Source organism: Atractosteus spatula, chromosome 2 (genome assembly GCF_055471065.1).
Source record: "Atractosteus spatula isolate fAtrSpa1 chromosome 2, fAtrSpa1.hap1, whole genome shotgun sequence".
In the NCBI taxonomy this organism is placed as follows: Eukaryota; Metazoa; Chordata; class Actinopteri; order Semionotiformes; family Lepisosteidae; genus Atractosteus; species Atractosteus spatula.
Window position 1 is genome coordinate 12,225,022 of NC_142707.1, and position 24,425 is coordinate 12,249,446.

Below are 24,425 nucleotides of genomic sequence, written 5' to 3' on the forward strand. Positions count from 1 at the left end.
TGGAGCTACATGATGTCCTTAATATATATATATATTTATTTTCTATTTATAGACTTTTGTAGTGTATTAACTTGTACTTAGTGTAACTTTTACATAAAGAACTTGATATAATCTCTCTTTATCTTGTTTAATCTGCATTTTCTCCCTAATTTCTCTCTAAACAGCTCCTACTGGGGGTTGAATTTATGATAAACAGAACAAGGTGGGAATGGCATGGTCTCAAATACTCCCACAGTGAACGTTTTATTTTTTTCTATCCGTAGACCAGTGGTCCCCAGCACTGGTCCTGGAGAAACACTGGCTTCTGGATTTTGTGCCATCTGAGTTCTTAATCACAGATCAATTGTTTTCACATTTCTATTTGGTGCCTATTTATAAATTTGCTTTTAGTGCTTAGAAGGTCAAATGGGATTTGTAACTGGTATCAATGATGTACCAATATCTGAGGTTCAGATCTGCCCACATTCAGGTGTTCTGGCAGAAACCTTACCAACTGAACCTTTACAAAAGGAAAAAGGCTGTTGTGGGTGTGTCCCATACAGTGTCACTCCCATTATGGGTGTGCCCCATACAGTGGCACTCCCACAATGGGCGTGACTGCTAGGCCCATACCCACTGTGGGCAAATCTGATCAGAGTTCTTCCTGCCTGTCTTTTCACCACCAACTGATCAGATAGTATCAGTGAGAAAGAACTTTGAGCACCGTGAGAAGAGGCTGTGTGAACATGGTGAGTGCTGAAGTTGTTGGGAGCTGTGCTCATGAAGTAGGAGATTTTGACACTCAGGATTGACCGAAGAACAAAGTTAAAAACCTAAATAAAAACAAGATAATTTAAGCCATTAAGCTACAATGAAAAGCAGCCAACACAGTGTTCCTCCAGGACCAGAGTTGGACCCTGCTATTTAGAGTGCTAAGCACCTTTGGCACCATTATTTTAGATTTAAAAGTCACTGAAGGTCCTATAAATCAGTGTACAAAGCACAGGTATAAAACCCGATTGCTGGAAGGGTAAATAGACTTCTAGTTTTCTTTCCATTGACTCTTAGGTACCCTAAACTGCTATATATAATGCCTTTGACAGTTTAAACTAGGGGTTCCCATGCCTGGCTATGGGGACCCACAAACCTGCTGATTCTTATTTTAGCTGATCTGTTTAACTAGTCAGTAGCTTGCTTAGAATGCTCACAAAACATTTTACCTACTGAAAAGAAGAAGATTTTAAGTTACTTTTGAAGTACAGTCACTGAATGTCAGCCTCTAATGTGTTCAGGAACTGAAAACCATTAAGTAGATCGTATAAATCCTATCAGTCTCTCAATTATGAGTTCAATCAGATAACATGAAATCCAATGGATAATCCCCATTTGATCTCCAGACTTGATTTATCCATCAATCCATTTCCTTTACAGCAGGGCCAGTTTTTACAGAAGTCGATAAGACTTCCAGCTTGTCTTTGGGCTGTGGAAAACCACGGCACCCAGAAGAAACACATGAGAACATACAAACTCCATGCAGAACAGGGCCCCAGTTCTGCCGGGCAGCAAAACTGACCACTGCACCATAGTGTTCCCCAGACTTGATTCCATGACTACAGAATCACATTTGGACAGAACCCGAGTTTAACACACTGCTTCTGTTGTTAACATGTGGATCCTGCTTAAAAACACCATTTCTTATGCAAAAATAACTTCAAAAAGTGGAACTTCTGTGTCCATTAATCTAGAAACTAGATCATAGCATAATTTGGGGACCCCTTTGAGAACAGTAGTCTGTATTTTTTCTTCCAACTTTAAGCTTTATGAATTGTTCTTAATTCCACACGTTTGCTATTACTTTTAGGGCAACTTTAAACACATTAAGTCATATAAATCTTCGTAAATTGTTAATCGGTACTGCGAGACAGCTCGTCTTTGTGGCGCCTACACTACGGTGAATATTTCATTAAATCGGACAGTAAACGCCAGGGAGACACGAAACTCGACCCGGGCGTCTATTGTCTCTTATGCCCTGACATTACACCGAGAAAACCAGGGAGTGAAGTCACCGACATCAAGACCAACCTTCATGTGTAGGAGCAACGCCCTTTACACCAGTGGGCGTTGAAAGTTGTAGGGGTGGTTTGTTAATGGAAGTACTGGGGCCTCACCGGCAGCACTGCAGGGGGAAGGCTGGTTTGTTTTAGTGAAAGACTTTGCGTCAATGTTAACAGAGCCGGTGTCGTAGCACAATCAGTATCCCCGGTGGCAAACTGTGTAAATTAGTGTCGTTTTCACCCTAAGGTATGGAGAGGAACGAACGAATCCCAGTAAACGGGGAAGACATACCACTCAGCGAACTCGGAGGAGCTGAAATGACTGTAAGTGAAGTTAAATTATTTAATGTGTCGTTCTCAAACTGCAATAGATGTTGGAGTAACAGAGTTTTCTGTTGGATATTTCCATTGGACGTTTCGTCCTCTGTAATGTAAAAGAATAGCTGAAATATGTGATATATAATGAGGATGAAGTAGGCAAAACTAATTTAAAATACAGTATATACAGCACACACATAATTCATTCATCTTTGTAGTTAAGGTATGACATGAAAATGTCTTCATAATTCGTACACACACGGTCTATCTGCTCCTATTATCTAGTATTTAATAACATGGGAGTTTCCATAGTTTTAGGATGCATTGGGCTCCCGTAAAACGTGTGATGGAGTTTCTCCTGTTTTTGCAAAGATTTCAAGTTATGTCGCGAAAATGATTGTTTCTTAACCAGTTTAGTTTATGGCAAGTACGAGTGCAACACCTCAGACACCATGAATAAATGAAAAGATTTTGGCTTTAACGATCCCCCGTGAGCACTGGGGTTTATATACCACCTCTGTGATTCTATAATAACGTTGTGTTTTGTTCTCAAGCATCTATTTTAAGTTTTGTATTCGTTACAGTTCTTCACTATAATTGGGCAAAAGCTTTCATTTATCACTTTATTCATGAAATTACTATTTTTCACAAGGTGGAACCGGATGGGAAGTTGTTTAACTATGCACGTAAGACAAAAACTTTTTCGATTTTCATCACGTTTTGCGTATTTGAGAAGATTTCTTTTGGTTTCGATGTTCCCGTTTTCACAAAACAATTCAGATGTGCTTCGTTCTACCCTGGAGTGAAGTACTGTATGTGCGAGGAGCAGTTTCGCTAAAGCTCCGAGATGTTAAAATAACGATAGGAGAGGTATCGACAGAACACCAGTGATGGGCATAAAATGAATTACCAGATCAAATCCTGACGTACCCATTTTAAATACTTTGCTGCACGCAAATTTAAATATGTAACCATACACTAGCAAAATAATGTTAAAGGCTGATGCGATGTTTTAACCGACTCCTTCAAATAAATCTCTTTTCTTTCAGATAGTTCGTTTCACAAGCCTATCATTTTTGACTTTTCTGAGCAAACAGGGATTATAATGGTACCACACCTCCCATTCACTGCCTGGCGCACCGCCACGTCATTCCCCGCGAACACAGTACTGCTCGTTACAATGAGGTTGGAATGCGCCTTTGAGGGACTTCCATTGTGGGGTCTCCAGGAGTCCAGGGGGAGACCAGGGGTTCCCACCCTGTCACCTTGTCACTTCAGGACCAGAACTGGGGTTCCCTGCATTATAAGCTGTGCAAGTTCAATGTACAGATCTGGGGTGTCAAAATCCGTAGACAAATCACTCAGTGGCGGCAAGTCAGCAGCACAGGAACAAGCAGATATCGATTCCACACTGAAAAGTAAAAAAGCAAGCAATAAAGGCACAGGCGGTAGGGCCATATTCAGGGGGCCATAAATTAACTAAATTTCATATAAATGTACTTAAGATGATTGTCAATTTTAAGTATTTCAAAAATCATGATTTGTCATTACTTCCCTGTGGACCAAAGCACCCTTAAGGATCAGTGTTCTCTTACTCCTCTGCTCTTATCAATTGAATGCACTATTTACTTAATTGATTAATAATTTACAGGTATTTGTAGTCTTAAGAAACAGGTGACCTGTCCAACCTGCTGGACTGTGGCTCTCCAGGACCAGAGCTGACCACTCCTCGCATGAATAATAGCGAATGTACTCTACAGCTTCACTCGCCAGGTTGCCTCGTATCTGGCACATTGTAACAGGAGCAGCACAATGCAGTGCAGAGGTGTCGAACCCTGATACAGCCCCCGGTCCGGTTAGTTCAATAGGCCACCATTACGTACTGTGCTTAACTAGGAGAAGTCTGATCTCTGGGGGCTGCAGTGTAACTGTTCCAGGCCCGTGCAGAACGGTGATTTAAGGGGGGTCTGTAACACCTGCTGAATTGAGTCTCTGCGGGACCGAGACCCCCTGTTTGTGGTTAGAGACCCCACTTCTAGTGTGAACCTGACAGGAGCCCGAATCACTCCCCTGAACCCTGGATTTTAAAACAAGGTCTGTCCAGAAGTAAACCAGCAAGAAGGCAATACTTGTACTTGTGTACTTTTTTAATCCAGGCATTGTAGCCACGCGTGTCAGTTGGTGAAGCTCTGCCAGATTGTTTCGACAGTATGCATGCCACGGACAGAAGCGACGAGTGAAAGTCACCCAGAACTGATAGGGCACCTCCACAGCAATAACAGAAATGGGCAGATTGCAAAAACACTGCTTTTTGTTGGGGCTCTCTCTCACGAGATTGGAACACATTTCTTCCAAGCGACACAAACAAATCCGCTTTCTGCACGGGAAACGGCAATGTCAGTCATCATCGGTAGATCATGTGTTTTTTAGAGAAGAAGAGTGTTTTTTGAGAATTAGGATTACTAAAGCCCGGTCAGAAACTTTGTGTTGCAATTTTATTTATGAAGAATTCTAAAAACATTCCACTTTTAAAAGAAGGAAGCACATGTTAGAATAAGGAAATAATATCTGCATTTTTTTATAGTTTCCACCCCGGAAAGACTGAACTAAAAGTATTGTGCAATACCGAGTTACAATTCGCCTTCACTTGTATAATTCTTTTTTCGAGTCAGTATCGCCTTAACCTTGCACCAAGGTGGTTTCTAGTGCTACTCAGAAATCAAGAGAAGTGTCCTGAATCACTAAACGTGATTGATTTTGAAAACTACAAAATGGTCGATGATATTGCCCAGCACACAGAGAAGAGGAGTGATGCTTGCAGAGTTGGGGCAGCCTTCACATTACACACATTGAAAATTCACGTCAAAACGTTTTGGATTGTAATGGGAGGGAAATCTTCAGTTCAACGGCGGTAGAGACATATATTGTAGTTTGTATACTACTGGGTTTCCTGTTAAACTCTTTGTTCCCCTCCTGTGGACAGGACAACAACCAGACAGAAGGTCTCAGAAAACCAATCAATATGAACCATTATGCTACAAAGAAGAGTGCAGCGCAAAGCATGCTGGATATAGCTCTGCTGATGGCCAACTCATCTCAGCTCAAGACTGTGCTCCAGGAGGGGCCAGATTACCAATACTACTACCCTCTGGTTGTCCTCATCTCCTTGTCAATGCTGCTGCAGATCACCGTCGGCCTCCTGCTCATTTTCCTAGGTGAGGATAACAGGAAGGGTCTCTTCGTGTATGACTGGAAGTGCAGACTTGTCAGCCCACCATCTCTCCAGCACGCAACAACAAAACTGATCATGGTCACATCCAACTTCCGTTGAAACCGATTATCGAGTTATCACGTCTCTGGGAGAAAATACAGACAATGCGCAGGGTACGAGGTTTAATTTTTTTTCAGGGTTACAACCCTGCTGTGTTTAAATACAGGCCACACCCCAGGCATTTGGGATTATGAAATGTCCAGTCACCCGATGTCACTCTTAGGTATTACAAGTTGCACATGCCCCATAAAACATCTGGAACTTGTATCTTTAGAACATTAAAGGTATTGGTCTAATGCTTAATAGTTTGAATGCTGACAGTCTGAGATAGGGTAAATACTGTAAGTGAAATCCCTGGTTAAATGATTTGTTGTTCTAGATCTACATGTGAAATATATACTCAAGGGAACTCATTAGGATACATGATTGAGACTGTACAGTGCAAGAGGTGTCAGCTTGTATAAGTATCTGCAGCTCATAAACCCAGTGTGGTCTCATTGTCTTTGTAAAGATTTGCTTTTGCAGTGTCATTGGCCTCTGACCTTTGCCCTTTCTGTCCATCTCCAGTAAGGTACGACCTCAACGATGTGAGGAAGCAGCCAAAGCTGAACCTCATGAACGACGCCTCCACAGTGCTGGTGTTCTTCACCGTGCTCGTCAACATCTTCATCACGGCTATGGGCTTTGAATCCAGTCGGTGAGGCCCCAGCTTTTATCAGGCCACCTTCCCCCTGCCACAACATCTGAGGAGCTGGTGAACTGGCCCAGTTGACCCCCTACTGTCTCTACTCAGGGGTGTCCAGTCCTGGTGTACTGGTCCTGATGATCCTCTACTGCCTCTCCTCAAGGGTGTCCAGTCCTGGTGAACTGGTCCAGTTGACCCCCTGCTGTCTCTACTCAAGGGTGTCCAGTCCTGGTGTACTGGCTCAGATGACCCCTGCTGTCTTTCCTCAAGGGTGTCCAGTCCTGGTTCTGGAGGGCTAGTGTGTCTGCAAGTGTTTCCAGCTCTCTCTAAAGCCACAGAGACTGAAGAGCTGCTAAATGGGTCCAGTTGAGCCAGTAATGAGCCCAATGAGGTTGTTAGGAGCCTAGCTGGTGGTTCCAAATGCTGGTCCTGGAGCCTCACACACCTGTGGAGTCTCATTCCAGCCAACCCTAATAACTTACTTGAACTAATAAGTTGTTTAGATGGAGCATCTGCAAGTCTTTTTTTTAAAGGTTTGAACATTTATGTTACTTGTGAAATACAGTAGTTGAATGGCAACTTACAACATGTTAATGGAGTCTTTCAAGAAATACTGTATCTGAATGAGATTCCACCTTGGGTTAGCTGCCCAAGCAAACAAGAAAAAAATCTCAAGAAATTCTGATCTTATCTTTGTTATGATTCTAATATTAATACTGTACAGTAGTGATGCGTGGGTTGACTCACACACGCTAGTCGGGCGGGCTTGGGTTAGAAAGAAAAAGATTTTAGATTGGGTCGGGCGGGTGTGGGTTCGCTTCACTACTATACAGCCAAGCACAGGAAAGATCTGATATGGATTTGAATTCCTAAAACACATCTGGCAATTTAAAGTCATTGCAGTGCATAGAAAAGAGACTTGTATGGACGTTTGACTGCATAGAAATCTATACGTTTTTTACACCTCCTGCTTTTGGGTGTCGATCCTGGTTAGGGGCAAAGTATCAATGTATCTTGCGTATGTGGTGATCCAAATTCTATTCCTTGTATGCGGGATTGTCTGCTATTACCCACTCCTGGACGTCTATATTGACACAGGCATCAGCCAAAAAACAAATAAGAAAAATATTTTGTAAATACAGTGCAGTATATATTCTACCTGGTTGGCTAAAGCTAGATGTAATCTGTTATATCAATACAGAGCTTACAGTGGGGAGAAGGGAGTTACTGGGAAGTTAAATTAAGTGGTTGAGACTTCTGGAAGTTTTAAAAAGTATCCAATCATTTCAATCAGGCTGCAGTGTTCGGCAAAGACACCTACTGGGCAGCTTGTCAAATTACACTCTAGTCCAGCTCAGCTCAACAATCACTACTATCGCTATCACTTCCTTACCCGTAGTTAAATCCATTTAACACACGCTCTTCCAGTCCCAGGGCTTTCTGGATTTTTCACTAGATTCAGGGTCTAAAACATTCCTTAACAACATGTGAAGTTGTAGTGGAGAAGATGTCGTCTTGTAAGGTCAGGATATTTAGGAAAAGGAAGTACATTTTTTCTGAATCAGTGAATGAATCTTGAGAGTTGGTCCTCAAAAAGGAGAAGCAGGTGGCTTTCCTCAAAGCAGCGTAACATGTTAATATACAAAAGATTTATATTACATAAAGGTAGCAACCATTAAAAAAAACTCATTCTTCAACACCCTGTCCTACCTAAACTAACTGCATGTTGTGTCCCACCTGCTGATGTATTTTCTCATTGGAGAAATCTAATGATCTTTTGCTGCAGAACTATTACATTCTGGCCCTTATACTGGTTTGGTACGACCGTGAAACAGTTCACTGTATTGTAATTATAGTGGAGGTCAGGGTGTTAGGTACATTTGAGGAAAGCTCCACAGTCAAAGGCCAGTATGTTTTTCTTTTTACATCTCAGTGCAGAATTAACCTCTGCCTGGTCGTCTGTAATTATACGAGTCGGCTGCAGTTCACACAGCTGGGCTGTCATCTGGTCTCATAAACCTGCGAGGCCTATAGGTTTTAAATTTGCACTAAAAAGAAAACATATCACTTTGATACATGCTCTTACACCTTTATTGGTGTCACTTCTTAATTAATGACATATCACTTTTTAATAATAATAATTCACTTCAATACAATATTTACACCCTTAATGCACTTCCTCTGTATGAAAATGCTTTTTCAAAAACTCAGTTCAATTCATTTTTGCTTGTGAAAGTTTTCTGTGATTCAGAGTTACTGTTAATTGTGCTTTCCGTTCCACCACGGTTCCAGACTCGCACAGACCCTTTCTGTCCTCGGATCCTCCAAGCATTCACTGGATCTGCTCTTTAGTCATCATTGTTTGACCTGCTTGCCTTCAACGTATTGCTATGCTTTCTAAATTGAATTGCTTTCAAAATCATTTCAGGAAAAATGGACTTTCAGAGCCTGCCTTGTCTTAACCAGTCTCCCAGTGTTGTGGGCCCAAGGACAAAGCAATCAATCCCAAGGAAAGAGTAAGCATGTTTCAGTAGCAGGGCACTAGAGATCTGTTGTGAACCAAATCACGAGTGCAACACACTGTACTGGCCTTCAGAGATTCCTCAGCACACACACTCAGGTGGTCTTGCTTCACTGTTACTAGAAGTCAGCAGTCACTGCTGCCCCCTACTGGCAGCAGAGCAGAACACCTGCTGGAGGAACTCAGACTTCCTAAGCAATAATTTCTCTTGAAAGCTTCAACAGTCCCATCCATCATTTTGGAACAATGAAATCAGAAAGAACTGTCACTGTTTGTAAAAAGTATTTTGAAAATAATAATATTATATAATGGAGGAATGGGACTTAATGCAAGGCTTGTAGCGTGTGCCTTTGAGACCATAAATGAAATGCTTAACTAATGAGACACCAGAAGAAACCCATCACTACTCTGGACTCACAGGAAGGGCAGAGCTGCACAGGTGGCCATTACTATGGCTAATAGCTCCATATTCTGGATGTTCTGCACCAGTGCCGATATTGATCTGTACTGAAGACCATAGTTGCCAGTGAAATAAAGGGACCAGCTCTGTCTGAAGAGCCAGCACATATATCAGTTTCAGAGGAGCTCAAGCAGAAACAGAACCACAGAAAACCAGCACTTCAGTTATTAGTTATTTGTTAGTATTCAGACTTGTGGTTGCTTCTGAGCACAGAGCTGAATGTGTGTTGAGGCACGTCCTTGCTGATAAGTACAAGAAGAATATGATACCCATATGTAGCACTGTGTAGCTTCCTGGCCTAAAATGGGGCACAGTGTGACCTCATTGTGGTCTTTTTCTATAGTCCTAGCATGATGACACTTGCGCCAAGCGTCTGACCCTCTTCCTGTGGACACTAACCTAACTCAGCTCAGTGGAAACACTGAGGTCTCACAGAGCTGTGTTGGGGAAATCCTTTTTGATTGTCATCAGCGGTGAGTTAAATCATTAATTCAGCTGTGCCCAGTCACCTCTCTCACCAATGAGATCCTTATGCAGCAGTCAAAGCCTTGACAGTGGCTAAGCAACATTTTAAAAGCATGTTTCTCACGACAATTAGCTAAATGCAGGGGGGGGGGGGAACAAAACCACTTGTCAGATTTAAACCTTAGGAACATTGTATCGGACGAGATGCATACTGTAGAAATACTGTTCCTGAGATAAAATATTCTCCTGACGTCATGCTTGTATTTTCAAGCATTTTAGCGCTCAACAGAAACAAGCCCTCGAGGTCAAAAAAGGAAACCTTAAGAAAAGTAAAATAGCAGAAACATCTGCAAAACATTAATCTGAATGCTGTGTAGACGCAATGGCAAGCCTGCGCAATTATTAGAGACACGGTTGGCATCTCAGATACGCTGAAAACTTCAGAGGGAGGCGCAGAGGATGATTTGTAGACACTCCCAATACACCAAGAACCGAAACTTAAATCATTTTTTTGCGCTTTCGCTGCGGCGGCTCTGAGATCAACGCCGACCCAGCTGGGCGGGATGGATTGTTCGGAAGACCAGATGGAGAAACTCCGCAGGGATCTGAGCTGTCCGGTCTGTTCTGACCTGCTCAAGGCCCCGGTCCTGCTGGAATGCGGACACCACTTCTGCAGGGAGTGTATCGGTCGCTGCTGGGAGGGACCCGAGGAGAGCGCTCGGTGCCCGCTCTGCGGGAGGACCGCGGCGGATAAAGTTGCCCAAGATGCCCCGCTGCTGGGCAGTATCGTCGGAAGAGTGAGAGAGCTGGCGGCGAAGAGAGACGCGGCAGCGAAGAGAAAGAGGGAGAGCCACTGCGCGCTGCACGATGAGAGGCTGGAGCTCTTCTGCCAGGAGGATGGAGAGGCGATCTGTTTCGTCTGCGCCTGTTCCCAGCGCCACCGGTCTCACGCCAAATCCGCGCTGGACGGTGCCCTGCGGCAGTACACGGTAAGACACCCTAGAGCTTTTGACCCCCCTCCCCAGCACACGCCCAAACTTGGACTAATTCAAATATTTAATGTACTTGGACACTGTTTTAGCCATTTCTGTCCAAATGAATGACTTCTTCAAGCCACTCACCAGCTTCCCGGAGTGTCACTCTATGGCCGGTTTTTGTGTGAAGCGCGGCGCTTGTGTTTGCACGCCAATCGCCGGTTTAGGCGGTGTAATGGTTTGACGGGGTCAGAGTTAGCGCTCATGGGGGGCCTTAATGAAGTTCTTCAAAGGCCTGAGCAGAGAGGGAAATCAAGGGTTTAAAGAAATGTTTTAATAAACCACAGTGCACCAATGATTATTATTTTATTACTTCTACCTGCTGTGCTCAACTGGCCCAGATTTACTACAGTAAGGCATTGCACATGCCTAGTCTGCAATCATAGCCTAAAAGTGGATATTGGATACATGATGATTATTGATCATACTGTAGCTATTTCTACCCATTCGTAGCATACCAATCAGTCCTGTGTCAAACTAGAATACAGAATGTAAATATAATCACCATACTGTATGTATTTACTTAATGTAATTAACCTTTGGCACAAAAAGCAGTTGGTCCTGAATTTCATCCCACTGCCTCTGCAGGAAAAGGCCCAGGCTCTCTGGCAACTGATCCAGACAGAACTGAAGGAGGCCGTTCAGTGCCAGTGTGACACAGAGCAGAGGATAGCCTCCCTTCAGGTAACTCTGCGAGTTTTTACACTTCTCTTCCAGTTCCTGGGTTTCTCTCTACAAGAGCTCCTTTTCTCCCCCCAGTCTCATTCCTTGCCTCTTCCCGTTTGAGTGTGACATGTGTTCACAAACATACAGGGGGCTAGTCAGCTGAGCCGTTCAAACAGCTGGACTACAGCACCAGCAGCACAATGCTCATTGTCTCTAGGCTTCTTCTTCTCTGGTTGAGGGAATTCCTTCAGGAAGTCTGTTGTGAACATTGTGAGAAAGTGGGCTTCTTCCCACAAGCTTTCAGATGATTGAATTCTACCTCTACCATTGACTCTCTGATGCATTTTTGCAATTTTACATTTTTGTTTAATGTACTGATGCCTTTTTGCACACTGCTTGTGCTGAATTTCATTTGAGTGTTATTCAACTTTCCTGTAGTTGCTGCTGTTGGCCTGTGTTTAAGTTGGTGTTTCCTTAATGTCTTTGTATCAGGGCATACATGTAAGTAAGCAGTTCATTGCATTATTGCACTTCTGCTTTGACAAATAAACTGAACTCTGAAGAACGTGGAGTTTTGCTAAAGTAGGATGGAATAGGAGGGTATTCCTTCTTTCAATCAATCAATCAAAGTTTATCAAATGCACAACAATACAGTATGCAGCAGTAGTTGCTGGCAATATAATGTCTTTTCTACGAGCTCGCTAGGGGGTGGGGGGGATTTAAAACCACAAAATTAGGTTACGAAATAAGGTTACATAATAATAGATAATAATGCGATAGAAATTAAATTAAATAAACTGAGAAAACTCAATATAAATAGAGCTGCTATGTGTCCAGGGTGTAAGCAATGTATTATGTCCCAGTAGTGCAGTATGCTGAATACAATGCAAACTGTTATGGGTGATTTGCTGAAGGAGCTACAGGTTGGCTGTTTAGCAGTCTTAATGCCTGGAGGTAGAAGCTGTTCCGTAGTCTGTTGGACTTTGACCGAATGGTTCGGTACCGTTTACCGGACGGTAGGAGAGAAAGCAGTTTGTGACTGGGATGACTGGGGTCCTTGAGAATGGACCGGGGTCTTTTTCCAGGAGGACCGGCGGCTGATTCGGGAGAAGATGGACGCAGAGTTCGCTCAGATCCGTCGGCTTTTGGACCAGGAAGAGGAGGCCCTCAGGGCTCGTCTCCGGGAGGATGAGGAGCTCAAACGGAGCGAGCTGGAGAGGAGCCGGGTCCAGGCGCAGCAGGAAGTGATGCGGTTAGAGGAAGCGGCCAGGGACGTGCAGGGGAAACGCGCTCTCTCTGATAGCCCTGCCGCGGTCAAGGTCAGCCAGTGCTGTGGACAGGATCGTCCAGAGGGGATTCTGGCAGTGCTTCTTCTGTGCACCCCTGTAGACTATAGTGTCACCCATCTTCTTCATCACACACAACACATACACCAGCTTGGTGATGCACAGTGCAAAATATTACTAGTATTAAATAAGCCCCAATTTTAATATTATTAGCACCACTTTAGGGGACAATCAGTTTTCACATCAAAAATGAATTTTAAACTACAAGCAATAGTGACTTTCTTACAGTGTCCGAGTGTTCTAGTTGACTCTGGTGTTTCACAGAGTCATGTTTTGTCAGGGCTGGCAGGGTAGTGTAGTGGTTTGCATTGCTGCCCAAAACCGCTGGTGTCCTGTGTTCAGTTGTAGAGCTGGGGTGCTGTCTGTGTGGAGTTTGTATGTTCTCCCCATGAGCACGTGGGTGTCCTCCCACAGTCCAAAGACACACTGGAATGGTAATTGGCTTCAGGGAAATTTAGCCCTAGTGGGAGTGTGTGTGTTTGTGTGTGTGCCCCGTGATGGACTGGTGTCCTGTCCATGGGGTACCCCACCTTGTGCCCATTGCATGGCGGAATAGGCTCTGGCTCCCCTGTATCCCTCAATTGGATGTAGCAGTTAGGAACTGGATGGAAGGATGTTGTTTCTGTATATGGAACACTGTGATGTTGGAGGTTTCAGCCCTGCTACATTGTGGCACACACAGTGCTTAGAACACCTGTTCTGCTGTTAGCGATGTTCGATTTTAGATTTTATTTATAGGCTCATCATTAATGTCCTGACTCCAGATAATGTTTCCACAACATTCTCCTGTCATTGTGATGTTAAACAGATTCATCCGTAACTAAAATAATGAAAAGCCTCTGTTGGCAATGTCTCTGACATTTTAATTTTTTTTAAAAAACGCAGTTTTTGTAGGTGATTGCTTCTATGTTGTAGTCGTTTTTAACTTGTACTGGTCACATGCTTATCATTCTTATTTAAACAGACTCAGCTGTTTGCTCCTCACTGAGAGTTTGTTCAAACAACAAATAATTTCTCTTCCTGGCTGTAGCATGATTTGAAGTTATTTCAGTAAGACTGTGTTTAAATTAAAGATGAATTTAAACATGTAAAACACTGAGTACTGTACAATTAAAAGTGACTTTATTTCATTTATTTTTTTCTTTGCAGGAAGTTCAAGCCCTTCTGAACAGGTGAGAGGTTGTGTTTTGGGAACCTCTGTTATACCAGTGAAAACTTTCAGTGCAGTTGTTTGATCTATCTACATTTTCCAGATGTTACTGTCTTGCTTGTTGACATGGTTGCTCAATATTACATACCTGCTGTCCACAGATCTTCAGAAAGTCATACTTCCACCTGATCCAGGTGTTACTTCATACAGTATGTTTCCAGTGCATTCTGGTTTGCCTTATTTATTTTGGTGTATTCAGAAGTGTTTCAAACATGTATAGTATTTAAAGTGATAGTGTTTGCAATGGATGTTTGTCCTTAGACAGAACATATAAATGTAGTACTTTTGGTCCCTGGACGTGCCTCCTGTATGTTCTGAAATGCTTCAGGTCCAGCAGTAATAATGCACAGTTTGGCTCAGGACTAGTCAGGGATGGAGCATGCCCATCATTGAACCTGCACTGGGGTCACTGTTGGGTGAGGAGCCTCATCGGTTAATCCCAGCTCTGATCCCATTGTACACCTGGGCAATCCCTGACTTAGGTTCGAAAGTGCATCACCTGCGCTTGGAGTGAGAGCCTATACTGGCTGGGCCACTAGGGAGCCCCAGGTTTCTTTTTGATAGTAATTTTTATCTTTATGATCCAACAGTAGCAAAATAATAATCTTTTAAAAAAAGTTCTAAGGTAATCGGGGAGCCAGGAACATGTTTTACTTAGTCCTCTAAAGCTCAAAGCCCAGGTCTGTCCCAGGCTTGACACCATATGGCAAGATCAGTATCGTGCTGACTGTGTCAAGACATTATTGAAATGTACGCCCATGGCCGGCCCTGTGTACTCCCACTGCTCATCCTTACCACGTGCCTGTTCTCTTCACACTCGGCCTTGTAGTAACTGCACTGCTTATTGGAAAGAAAACCATCTCCGTCCTTGTAAAACCTTGTCAGTGTCTTTTCGTCTCTCTAGAAATGACTGGACTTTCAAGAAGCCTTTAAATTCGTCACTTGGTCTATCGGCAGAGGAGCATGTGGGTCCACTCCAGTACAAAGTGTGGATGAGGGTGAAAGAACTGATTTCTCCAGGTATAGTACACCACCACTGTTTAACCATTCGTGGCCTGAATTTGTATTATTGTGTAAAAATATATTGTAGGCCTATATATTCCCTTATTTGTAGGCCACTATTCACATCTGATTCTTTGAAAAACGAGCTCTGACCAGTGCCCACCTCGAATCTGTAGTCTCTTGTCATTGCTCACAGAAAGTCTTCAAAGTCTGCCCTTCCTCTGCTTTGAAACAAAGATTCAAAGTTCATAAATGTTTTCAAGTCCCAGCAGGCCATATTTGCATTCAGTGGTTTTGGGGTTATAATGTCATCTCTTAAAATTATGAATGTGAAATTCTAATGAACTAAACAAGGAGATGAATATAAAGGGAGGGTATACTTAATGCTTTAGAGGTAACTAGCCTGGCTGAGGAAATAGCAGTGCAGGTCGGAGATCAGCGCTGTCAAAACATACCGACTTAGCAGGAATGAACCAGAGAGGCAGCTGCAAAGGTGAAGTTGGGGTGGAGGGAGGGAAGCTGGTAAAGATGTGTGGCGGCAAAATTAGAATTTGACCTCCTTGCAGCCCTACATTAAATATCACTGAATATGCTGACCTCAGTTTTGGTCTTCCTATCCGTCTTCGACCTGCTGTTCCCCCAGGATTGCATCCTGTGACGTTGGATTCTGACACTGCCCATCCCTGCCTGGTTTTGTCAGACAGGAACACCAGCGTGAGGAGTGCTGGCGTCAAGACAGACGTCCCTGCACACCCGGCGCGCTGTGAACACTATCTGGACGTCCTGGGGTCCCAGGGCTTCGACTCTGGGAGGCACTACTGGGAGGTGTGGGTGGATGGGAAGACGCAGTGGGAGCTGGGGGTCATCGGAGAGTCTGTGGACAGAAAGGGGTTGTATAAGACGGCCCTTCCCCGGAAAGTGTGGACCCTGCGGTTGAACAGCGGGAGCTATGAGGCGTGTAACCAAACGGTCGTTCAGCTGTGTGTGAAAACTCAGCTGTGCAAGGTTGGGGTGTACCTAGACTACGGCGAGGGGAAGGTTGTTTTTTATAACGCTGAAGGCATGACCCTGCTCTACGCGTTTTCCAACCATTTTCAGGAAACGATCTATCCGCTGTTCAATCCTGGTTTCACCCACCTTGAAACTACAAAACCCCTGAAAATCATCAACCCTCAATTGTAAGATGTGCGTTTGGTCAGCTGAGTCATCTAGGACGACTGCCAAATGATGCAAGGAAGCCACCCAACCACTTCTTAAAAGATTAAACATAGTAGATTCCAGAACAAACTTAAGCAACCTGGCTGGATATTTTGTTTAAGGCATTCTTGATGTAACAATACACGACTGAATGCAGCTCGCTTTCTGTCAATAAAGCACCTGCTCTGCTCACTTCCACCACCAGTCCCAGGTCTGTGATCAATTAAGATTCCTTTAATGGTTGACCCACCTTCAAAGCTACTGATCTCTTTACAGATCAATGGCAACGCAGCTCTGAACCAGACATTCAGCTTCAACAGGAGGAGAAGCATGTCCCTGACCCTAGCTAAGGTGGCGCTCAGCCAGTTGTTCACCATGCTTGGGGAATCCCAGTCACAGTGGACTAGTCAGCACAGGCTCCAACCTGCGATCGTGGTGCTCAGTCTATGCTCAGATGAGCTCCTTTACTGGTTGAGCCATTGGCGAGGTCCCTGGATTTATCTGTCAAATGGTCATAGTTCATCCACAGCAAATGCACACTGCTGTGCTTATGCCTTAGACATTTAATGTTGTGCTGCTCTTCTAATTCTTTATGTAGAAACAGTTCTATAATGATATGGAGAAGCCAGTAAACCAGCTATTTGATTTGAGTGAATGTTTAAGCCTAATAGATCAGTATTTTGCAGTACAACAACTAGAGGTTTAGCTTTCTGGCTGTGCAGAGAGAAACCAGTGATCCATCCATAACACCACTTTCTCACCACTTAATCCAATTCAAGGCTGCGGAGGTGCCTACCGTATCCCAGAAAGCAACAAGCACAAGGCAGGATACACCCTGGATGGGATGCCAGTCCATCGCAGGGGACACACGAACACACACACTCATACCCGGGCCAATATTGACTGAAGCCAGTTAATCTACCAGTATGTCCTCAGACTGTGGGAGGAAACCAGAACATCCAGAGGACACCCACACAAACACAGGGAGAACATACAAACTCCACACAGACAGCACCCCTGGATTTGAACCCTGGGCCCCTGGCAGCACTGCAGACCACTGCACCACCGTGACACCCAGAAGCCAGTGATGATAGTGCCAATTGCTAAGGTGTAGCTTGAGGTGTGGCCATGATGTGTTTCGAGGATCCTGATCAAAGTGAATTAAGAACAGTAAACGTCGTTATAATAGCAGAAAACACCTGTGGAGGTTTTGAGCAAATCGCTGATTCCCATAACGTACGCGTATTCTAATTCTCGATTGTGTCCAGGATTTTCCAGATCTTGCAATCTGCGATATATTAAAGTCTGCGTTTTTTACATTTCAACTGCATATTTTAACTGGAAAATAAATCTTATTTAGTCTGTGCTTGGTTAGCGGCATTGTTTCCACGATTCATTTCAGACGTTTGACACGTGCAAATATTATATTCCCACTGTTCATTTAAAAATTTTAAAAGGTTAAGTAGCTTCAAATTTGACGGCTCTCAAGCACTTCTTAAATTCAAAGGGCGTGTACTTACACGGAAAGCACGCACAGCTGCACAATTAGTCATACGGCTGGCACAAGACGAAAACAGTTCGAAAAGCTCAGTGGATGGTTTTCAGCCACTCCGTAACACAAAACCGAAACTCAAAGATCGCTCTTCCACTGGCACGACAGTATCCCCTCTGGTCCAGCATGGATTCGGCCGTAGACGAGCTGAGCAGACTCCGTGAGGACCTGACCTGTCCGCTCTGCCTAGACCTGTTCAAGAGCCCGGTTCTGCGGGAATGCGGACATCACTTTTGCCAGGAGTGTGTCGGTCGCTGCTGGGAGGGACCCGGGGAGAGCGCTCGGTGCCCGCTCTGCGGGAGAGGAGCCGTGGATGAAGTTGCTCAGGACGCCCCGCTCTTGGGCAGCGTAGCCGAGACGGTGAGGGAGATGATGGGAGATCGGAGAGAAGCGATTGGGAAAAGAAAAAGGGAGCAGTACTGCGAGGAACACGGGAAGAAACTGAAGCTCTTTTGCCAGGAGGATGGGAAAGCCATCTGCGTGGCGTGCGGAAGCTCCCAGCTGCACCAGTCCCACAGCCTGGCCCCGCTGGATGAGGTCTTAGGGAAATACAGAGTGAGTCACACACAGAGAGACGGGAGGCAGATGCGCAACTCCCTGCTTTTTACCAGAGCAAATTGCTTCGCGCTCTCCAGGAAAGATACGTCTGACATGATAATGAGATGGAACACAGAAAATGGTTTGTCCATAGAATTGTGGAACTTTGAAGATAGGCAATAAACTGGGATTAGTGTAAGAGGTCCTAATATTTCCCAATGGTGACAGATTTAATTAGAAGACTCAAAACTCACTCTTGGCAGCCAGGCGTTTGCATTGTGAGATATCTCTTCCCTAAACAGAGCGGTGTGTTAACAGAGAATCTTTTTTCTTACAAATTGAAAAAACTAACGACTGTTATTTCCGCCGTTGCTTTCACTCACAGGAGAAACTGAGAGGCTTCTTACAGCAAATCCGGAAAGAGGTGAAAAAGGCGTCGCGGTCTCTGCAAACAGCGGAGGACATGCGCGCCCTTCTGAAGGTAATTCTGAATCCTTTCGTTTTACGAGATTCCAACCTTGTCTCTCTTGGGGAAGCCTCGGTTGCAAACCCCAGAGTCATCAGGCTGTGAATTTAATTGTACAATTATTGCAGATGGTACAGGTGGTCAGGACTGATGCCTCATTATTGGGTCCAAATTTGGCTTGAGGTACCTGCTGTATGGCGTTTGCATGCTCCATTGTGTTGACGTGGGTTTTCCCAGCGTGCTCCGGGTTCCTCGACCTCCCAGATGCGTGTCGGCTTAGTTAATTCCTGTCCCCGCGTGCGTGTACGCGAGCGCCTTGTAATGACGGGTGCCCCATCCAAAATGTATCCCACCTTGCACCCTGTTTTTTCCTGGATAGCCTCCGGGCTGTCAGATTCCTTGCCAGGAAGAAGTGGATTTCTCATAATGGCTAGATCACAGCCCAACACTAGGAGACATCCGTCTTTTGGAGTTGGAGGTGTACTTTGAAACTAAGAGCATGAAGACAACTATCCCAGTGTTTTAGCTCATTGTGTTATAATGGCTCCTGGACACATCTGGGTGGAGTCACCGGCCAGCTGTGATCAGATCGCGGGGGAGCCGGAGCTTATCCCGGCAAGCAACGAGCGCAAGATGCGGTAAAGCGCAGTGGTGAAAACTCTGTTTCTAATATAACATCAAATTAATGGTATAAAACCTGCACTGCAGGATGACAGAGAGTCCATAGAGAAGACGATAGAGGCGGAGTTTGCCGAGCTCCACCGGTTCCTGGACCGAGAGGAGGCGGCGGCGAAAGCCAAACTTCTGCACGCCGAAGAGGAGAAGCGGAAAGCGCTGGAGCGCAACAGGACCCGCAGCGAAGCGGAAAAATGCCGGCTGCTGCAAGCCAAGGAGCTCCTGAAAGACAAACTGGCCCTGCATGACGACCCAGCCGCGATAGAGGTCAGACCCCGGCCTGTACCGTCCGGAACTCTTCCGACCGGTGTCAAACGGACAGGAGCCTTAGTACATAGGAATGTATGCAAAGGAGAGGAGCACATTCGGTCCGCCCGACTGGTTTGGTAGCAACTCACAGCTGGCAGCCCACTGAAGCTCAGCAGGTGTGAGCCTGGTCAGTACCTGGATGTGTGAGCTCCTGGGAAAGCTAAGGTTGCTGCTGGAAGTGGTGTTAGTGGATCCAGTAGGGGGCGCTTACCCTGTGGTCTGTGTGGGTCCTAATGCCCCAGTTTAGTGATGGGGACACTATACTGTAAAAAGGTGCCGTCCTTCAGACAGGACATAAAACCGAGGTCCTGACTCTCCCTGGTAATTAAAAACCCCAGGGTGTTTCTCAAAAAGAATAGAGGTGTAACCCTGGTGTCCTGGCCAAATTTCCTCCTGGCCTTTACCAATCAAGGCCTCCTAATAATACTCCATCTCTGAACTGGCTTCATCACTCTGTTCTCCTCCCCACTGAGAGCTGGTGTGTGGTGAGCGTTCTGGCGCACTATGGCTGCCGTCGCATCATCCAGGTGGGGCTGCACATTGGTGGTGGGGAGTGCCCATTACCTGTAAAGCGCTCTGAGTGGAGTGTCCAGAAAAACACTATATAAGTGTAAGCAATATCATCCAGCCATTTCTTGAAAGCAGCAGGGGTTTTGACTTTGACAGCGTTGCCAGTACACTTGGTGTAGCATTGTTGTATTGAGGTGTGTGAAACTCACTCGTTACAGTGGAAGCAGCATCTTCCTGGAGCACTGCAGGATCACATTGAGCACCTGTGACGTAAAGACCCTTTCAGTGAAGGAAGCCAGGGTATCAGCCTGAAACATGTGGCTGGGTAGCTTGTTCCATACCCCCACAACCCTTTGTGTAGGAAGTGCCTCCTGTTCTCAGTTTTAGAAACACTTGCCTTTTTTCTCTGTTTTCCGTTCAATATCTCCCCGACATATCCCAAAGCACACTGATCACTGCTGAACATGCTCTGAAGTAACAAATATCTGGGTGTTAAAATACCAAAGAATTATACATTATTTTTTATATTTGTATTATTTTATTAGCGTATTATCTATTGGAGACTTGTGGTCAGCATTGCTGCCTCCCAGAGCTGCGATCCTGGGTTCAATTCCCGGGGTGATACCTGTGTGGAGTTCTCCCTGTGTGGGTTTCATCCAGGTGCTCAGGTTTTCTCCCACAGTCATAAAACATACAGGTTGATTGGCTTCTGGGCAAATTGGCCCTGGTCTGTGTATGTGTGCCCTGCGATAGACTGGCGTCTCATCCAGGGTGTACTACGCTGCAATAGGCATGACCCTGTATTGGGTAAGGAGGTTAGAAAATGGGTGGATATCAACATGTAAAAAATATAATCAAGCTGAGTATTTATGAGCACTGAACTTACAAACAGTCTTTTTAAATGGTGACCTGTTTACATGAGCTGGTAGAGTCAATGCAGCAAGAAACAATACAGTATTATCAAATGAAGAATTTTATTCACTATAAATGATAAATGATCTTTCTTAATGAGTGAAGAGCCGATGCAGCTGTATTTGTTTCATGGCTCAGAACGGTTCAGGATTTTTTAAAGAAAAGAAAAGTTTCTTATAAAACAACACAATAAGTTGTGTAATGATGAAAGAGTTTATTTCGCATTGTTTCAGAAGAGTGATGAAACCTGTAAAACACACTACATACTCTTTTGTTACGGGTGGAAATGATAGCTATCACTTTTTAGCTTCCCTGAACCACCGCAGTGCATCTATCTGTCCAAATATTTCGTATTTATTTTTCTTTTTTCTTTGTAGGATTTGAAAGATCTCTTGAGTAGGTGAGTGGTCTTTCTTGAAATTCATGTCCTACAACGCCTTGATCGTGATTCTTAATAATGCATTACATTCTACAGTCCTCTGTACCACTGGTGTGATCTTATCCGTATTATTGTCCAAGAGCTATTTTTGTCTTCCAGCCTCTTGGAACAAAATTCCACTGACGCTTGTGCAACGCCGAAATGCTTCCCCCTTCCTTGCGTGCTCACGTTCAGCCTTGAAGAGGGAGGGGAGTAGTGGCGTATGTTGGCGGTGCTCAATACCTACGGAAGCAGCCTACTGCAGGAAATGTATAGGGAAAGGGAGTGGGATGATCTCTGTGTTGCTTGTTCCTTCTCCCCACAGGAAGGACCTGACCTTCCAGAAACCAGCAGACGAATACATCAGCCTTTCGTCTGAGGAGTACGTGGGGCCACTGCAGTATACTGTCTGGAAGAAGATGAAAGACATCCTTACACCAGGTATACAACTGTCCTGGGTCTGTGTTTGTGTACAGTAGGTACTGTACCTCTTCTCTTTTCCTCTTTTTTTTCTGGTCTTTTTTCTTCCTTCTTTTTCTCAGTCCTTGAGCAGAAGCTTGGGGGTTTGCAATGAACATACCTTGACTTTACCACTTAACCACGAACACACTGCTCAGATCGGACTAAGAAAGAACATCCACTTTGTTCAGCTCAGTCCCACCAACAATTAAACATTCTGTTATCTGTTGTGCTCAAGTTCAGATGTAGAGTGCATTGCAAGAACTTCATGCTGTGAAATAGGGCTTTTCAATCCAAGGGCTTAGGATCCCAGTGTTTTCCCGTTTTCCTTTCAGTTGAGCTCAATTACTCTGTCACCTCTTGAATCGATTGCTTTCTGCCCCCAAGAAGAAATCCAGTTACCTGTAACCAGGGATGAAAAGCCCTGCTCCTAATTAGAATCTGTAGATACAACCGCTCATGAGACACTGAACCCATTTCACATTTTATGCCACGATGTCGGCACTGATGGCGACTGCTTCCTTCCCAGCTCCGCTCCCCCTGACCTTTGATCCCGACACCGCCAATCCGCACCTCATCCTATCCAACGGGAACACCACGGCGAAGACGGGCGGGACGAGAAGGGCTTTAGCGCCCAAGCCGGAACGGTTCGACACCTACCTGAATGTGCTGGGATCGCGGGGCTTCACCTCCGGGCGCCACTACTGGGAGGTGTGGGTGGGCAACAAGTCAGAGTGGGAGCTGGGTGTGGCCGCCGCGTCCGTGGAGAGGAAACTGTGTTACCAAGCCCGCCCGGCAGACAAAGTGTGGATCATCGCGCTCGACCGCGGCGGCAGCTACACGGCTCACGATTTCGGCACCGTCACCCTGCGCCTCAGCTCCAAACCGCGGAAGATCGGCGTGTACGTGGATTACCGCGGCGGGAGGGTTGTTTTTCACAACGCCGAGGATATGACCGTCATCTACACATTTATCGATATCTTCGAGGAAAAGATCTACCCCATTTTTAACCCGGGTCATCGTCGCGGGCCTAAAAACCGAAAAGCCTTGAGGATTGTGACACCCCAGGTTTAGAAGCCTCAGACATTGGTCTGAGGACTGTGTTTCAGACGCTGTTTTTTCCCTCGCATTAGGCTTGTTTTACAGCCTGTGTGAGACACGATTCAAGTCAGGATCAGTTGAGTTTCATTCACAAGCATCGTTTCTGATTACCAGGCGGATGTCGGGGCACACTGACTGCGTCGCAATGACGTGGAGGAAACTGAAGAAGCTTGCCATGTAGTACTGCCGTTGTTCCCCATAACAAGCACAAAACACAAATACTTGTGTTTCTAGCATTAGCAGTGGAAAAGATTCATTGTCACTCTCATGCTTAGTGCCATTGAAGATCCTTAGCTGAAGATATTTTTTAAAACTACAATTCAGTTGTTAGAATAATAATGTAAATAGTTTTAAGGAAGCCAAGCCAAGAAATGTAGTTTACACTATCCTCCAGAATTATTCATATTGTAACGAACGGCAGACATACAGGTTGCGGTTGCAGAGCGGGGACGGCACCGCCCTCTTTCCCCTGCGCATAACAGAAATGTTGACCGCCAAGGCTGAGGAAGGCCTTCTTTAGCTCCGGCGACAATGTCCTTGTTGGGCGACGCCGGAGGCTCGGGTTCGAGAGTGGGGCAGGAGCGCCAAGTGTAGAAACCCCAAGAAACTGAATTCGCTACAATATTTATACTGTTCCTGTAGCAGGTAGCCTGCAAAATGGCTGCAGCGGCAAAGCGCCGTCTCATAAGTCTCATAAGAATTGACTTTATGAATCCAGTACTCGTGTTTATAAACATGTGTCAGTGGAAAAGGTGAAGCTTTAGAAAAGTAGCAAAAGTGCTTCGGACCTCCTCTGCTTTGCTGGAAGGTTCTGTTGCACGTTTATCATCCTAGCTGGTGCTACACAGGCAGACACGATAATTCAGCTTCTCCTTGAGGAACTGCGGTCAAAATGAGATCATGCATTAGCCATTTCTCACCAGCAGGGGTCGCGTATTACACACCACTGCCTGGTGGTCTGGACTTCACTCCAGCCACACAGAGCATTTATTGTGTAAACGGCTTTCAGCGGTATCTGTTGCCTTGCAAAGCAGCTATCAGTCAGTTATCAGATTATTGCAAGCGCAGACATCTGACCAGATGGGATACGGTGGCTTTGGATGTGGTCGCAAACATCTTTAAAACGTTTAAGACGGTGATGTGACACGGAGAACACTGCGGGGATCTGCATGGGGAAGACCGTTGCTCCTCCTAATTCATAGAAGGACTCTTGTAGTATTTCGTAACTGGTCAACCAAAAAAGGATGATTAGCAAAAATTGTAGGGATGTTGAGAAAG

At 45.0% G+C, this 24,425-nt stretch overlaps 3 protein-coding genes across 4 annotated transcripts; all 3 read left to right on the plus strand.

Moving 5' to 3' along the window:
- The first annotated feature begins 2,282 nt into the window (after positions 1 to 2,282).
- On the plus strand, positions 2,283 to 8,524 carry LOC148839264 (ninjurin-2). Its single transcript, XM_088931222.1, has 3 exons — positions 2,283 to 2,357; positions 5,335 to 5,566; positions 6,190 to 8,524. Exons 1-3 carry the CDS (start codon positions 2,283 to 2,285, stop codon positions 6,321 to 6,323), a joined length of 441 nt encoding a protein of 146 aa, XP_088787348.1. The 3' UTR covers positions 6,324 to 8,524.
- A 1,779-nt stretch (positions 8,525 to 10,303) lies between these two features.
- On the plus strand, positions 10,304 to 16,404 carry LOC148839265 (zinc-binding protein A33-like). 2 transcript variants are annotated; one of them, XM_088930824.1, is made up of 6 exons: positions 10,304 to 10,742; positions 11,376 to 11,471; positions 12,539 to 12,772; positions 13,949 to 13,971; positions 14,914 to 15,029; positions 15,655 to 16,404. In XM_088930824.1, exons 1-6 carry the CDS (start codon positions 10,317 to 10,319, stop codon positions 16,191 to 16,193), a joined length of 1,434 nt encoding a protein of 477 aa, XP_088786950.1. In that variant the 5' UTR covers positions 10,304 to 10,316; the 3' UTR covers positions 16,194 to 16,404. The 2 variants fall into 2 exon arrangements, with proteins under 2 accessions (XP_088786950.1, XP_088786958.1); XM_088930832.1 differs by lacking the exon at positions 12,539 to 12,772.
- Positions 16,405 to 17,886: 1,482 nt separating this feature from the next.
- LOC148839266 (zinc-binding protein A33-like) lies at positions 17,887 to 23,120 on the plus strand. Its single transcript, XM_088935607.1, has 6 exons — positions 17,887 to 18,315; positions 18,683 to 18,778; positions 19,472 to 19,705; positions 21,547 to 21,569; positions 21,913 to 22,035; positions 22,583 to 23,120. Exons 1-6 carry the CDS (start codon positions 17,887 to 17,889, stop codon positions 23,118 to 23,120), a joined length of 1,443 nt encoding a protein of 480 aa, XP_088791733.1.
- Positions 23,121 to 24,425: the final 1,305 nt, after the last annotated feature.

Excerpts from the sequence above, each read along its gene's own strand:
- LOC148839264 (XM_088931222.1), top strand. The coding sequence starts at position 2,283 with ATGGAGAGGAACGAACGAATCCCAGTAAACGGGGAAGACATACCACTC. Across the intron at positions 2,358-5,334 it reads TCGGAGGAGCTGAAATGACT|GACAACAACCAGACAGAAGG; the intron begins GTAAGTGAAGTT and ends TCCTGTGGACAG. Across the intron at positions 5,567-6,189 it reads CCTCCTGCTCATTTTCCTAG|TAAGGTACGACCTCAACGAT; the intron begins GTGAGGATAACA and ends GTCCATCTCCAG.
- LOC148839265 (XM_088930824.1), top strand. The coding sequence starts at position 10,317 with ATGGATTGTTCGGAAGACCAGATGGAGAAACTCCGCAGGGATCTGAGC. Across the intron at positions 11,472-12,538 it reads AGAGGATAGCCTCCCTTCAG|GAGGACCGGCGGCTGATTCG; the intron begins GTAACTCTGCGA and ends GTCTTTTTCCAG. Across the intron at positions 12,773-13,948 it reads ATAGCCCTGCCGCGGTCAAG|GAAGTTCAAGCCCTTCTGAA; the intron begins GTCAGCCAGTGC and ends TTTTCTTTGCAG.
- LOC148839266 (XM_088935607.1), top strand. The coding sequence starts at position 17,887 with ATGGATTCGGCCGTAGACGAGCTGAGCAGACTCCGTGAGGACCTGACC. Across the intron at positions 21,570-21,912 it reads TTGAAAGATCTCTTGAGTAG|GAAGGACCTGACCTTCCAGA; the intron begins GTGAGTGGTCTT and ends TTCTCCCCACAG. Across the intron at positions 22,036-22,582 it reads ATCCTTACACCAGGTATACA|CCCCCTGACCTTTGATCCCG; the intron begins ACTGTCCTGGGT and ends CCCAGCTCCGCT.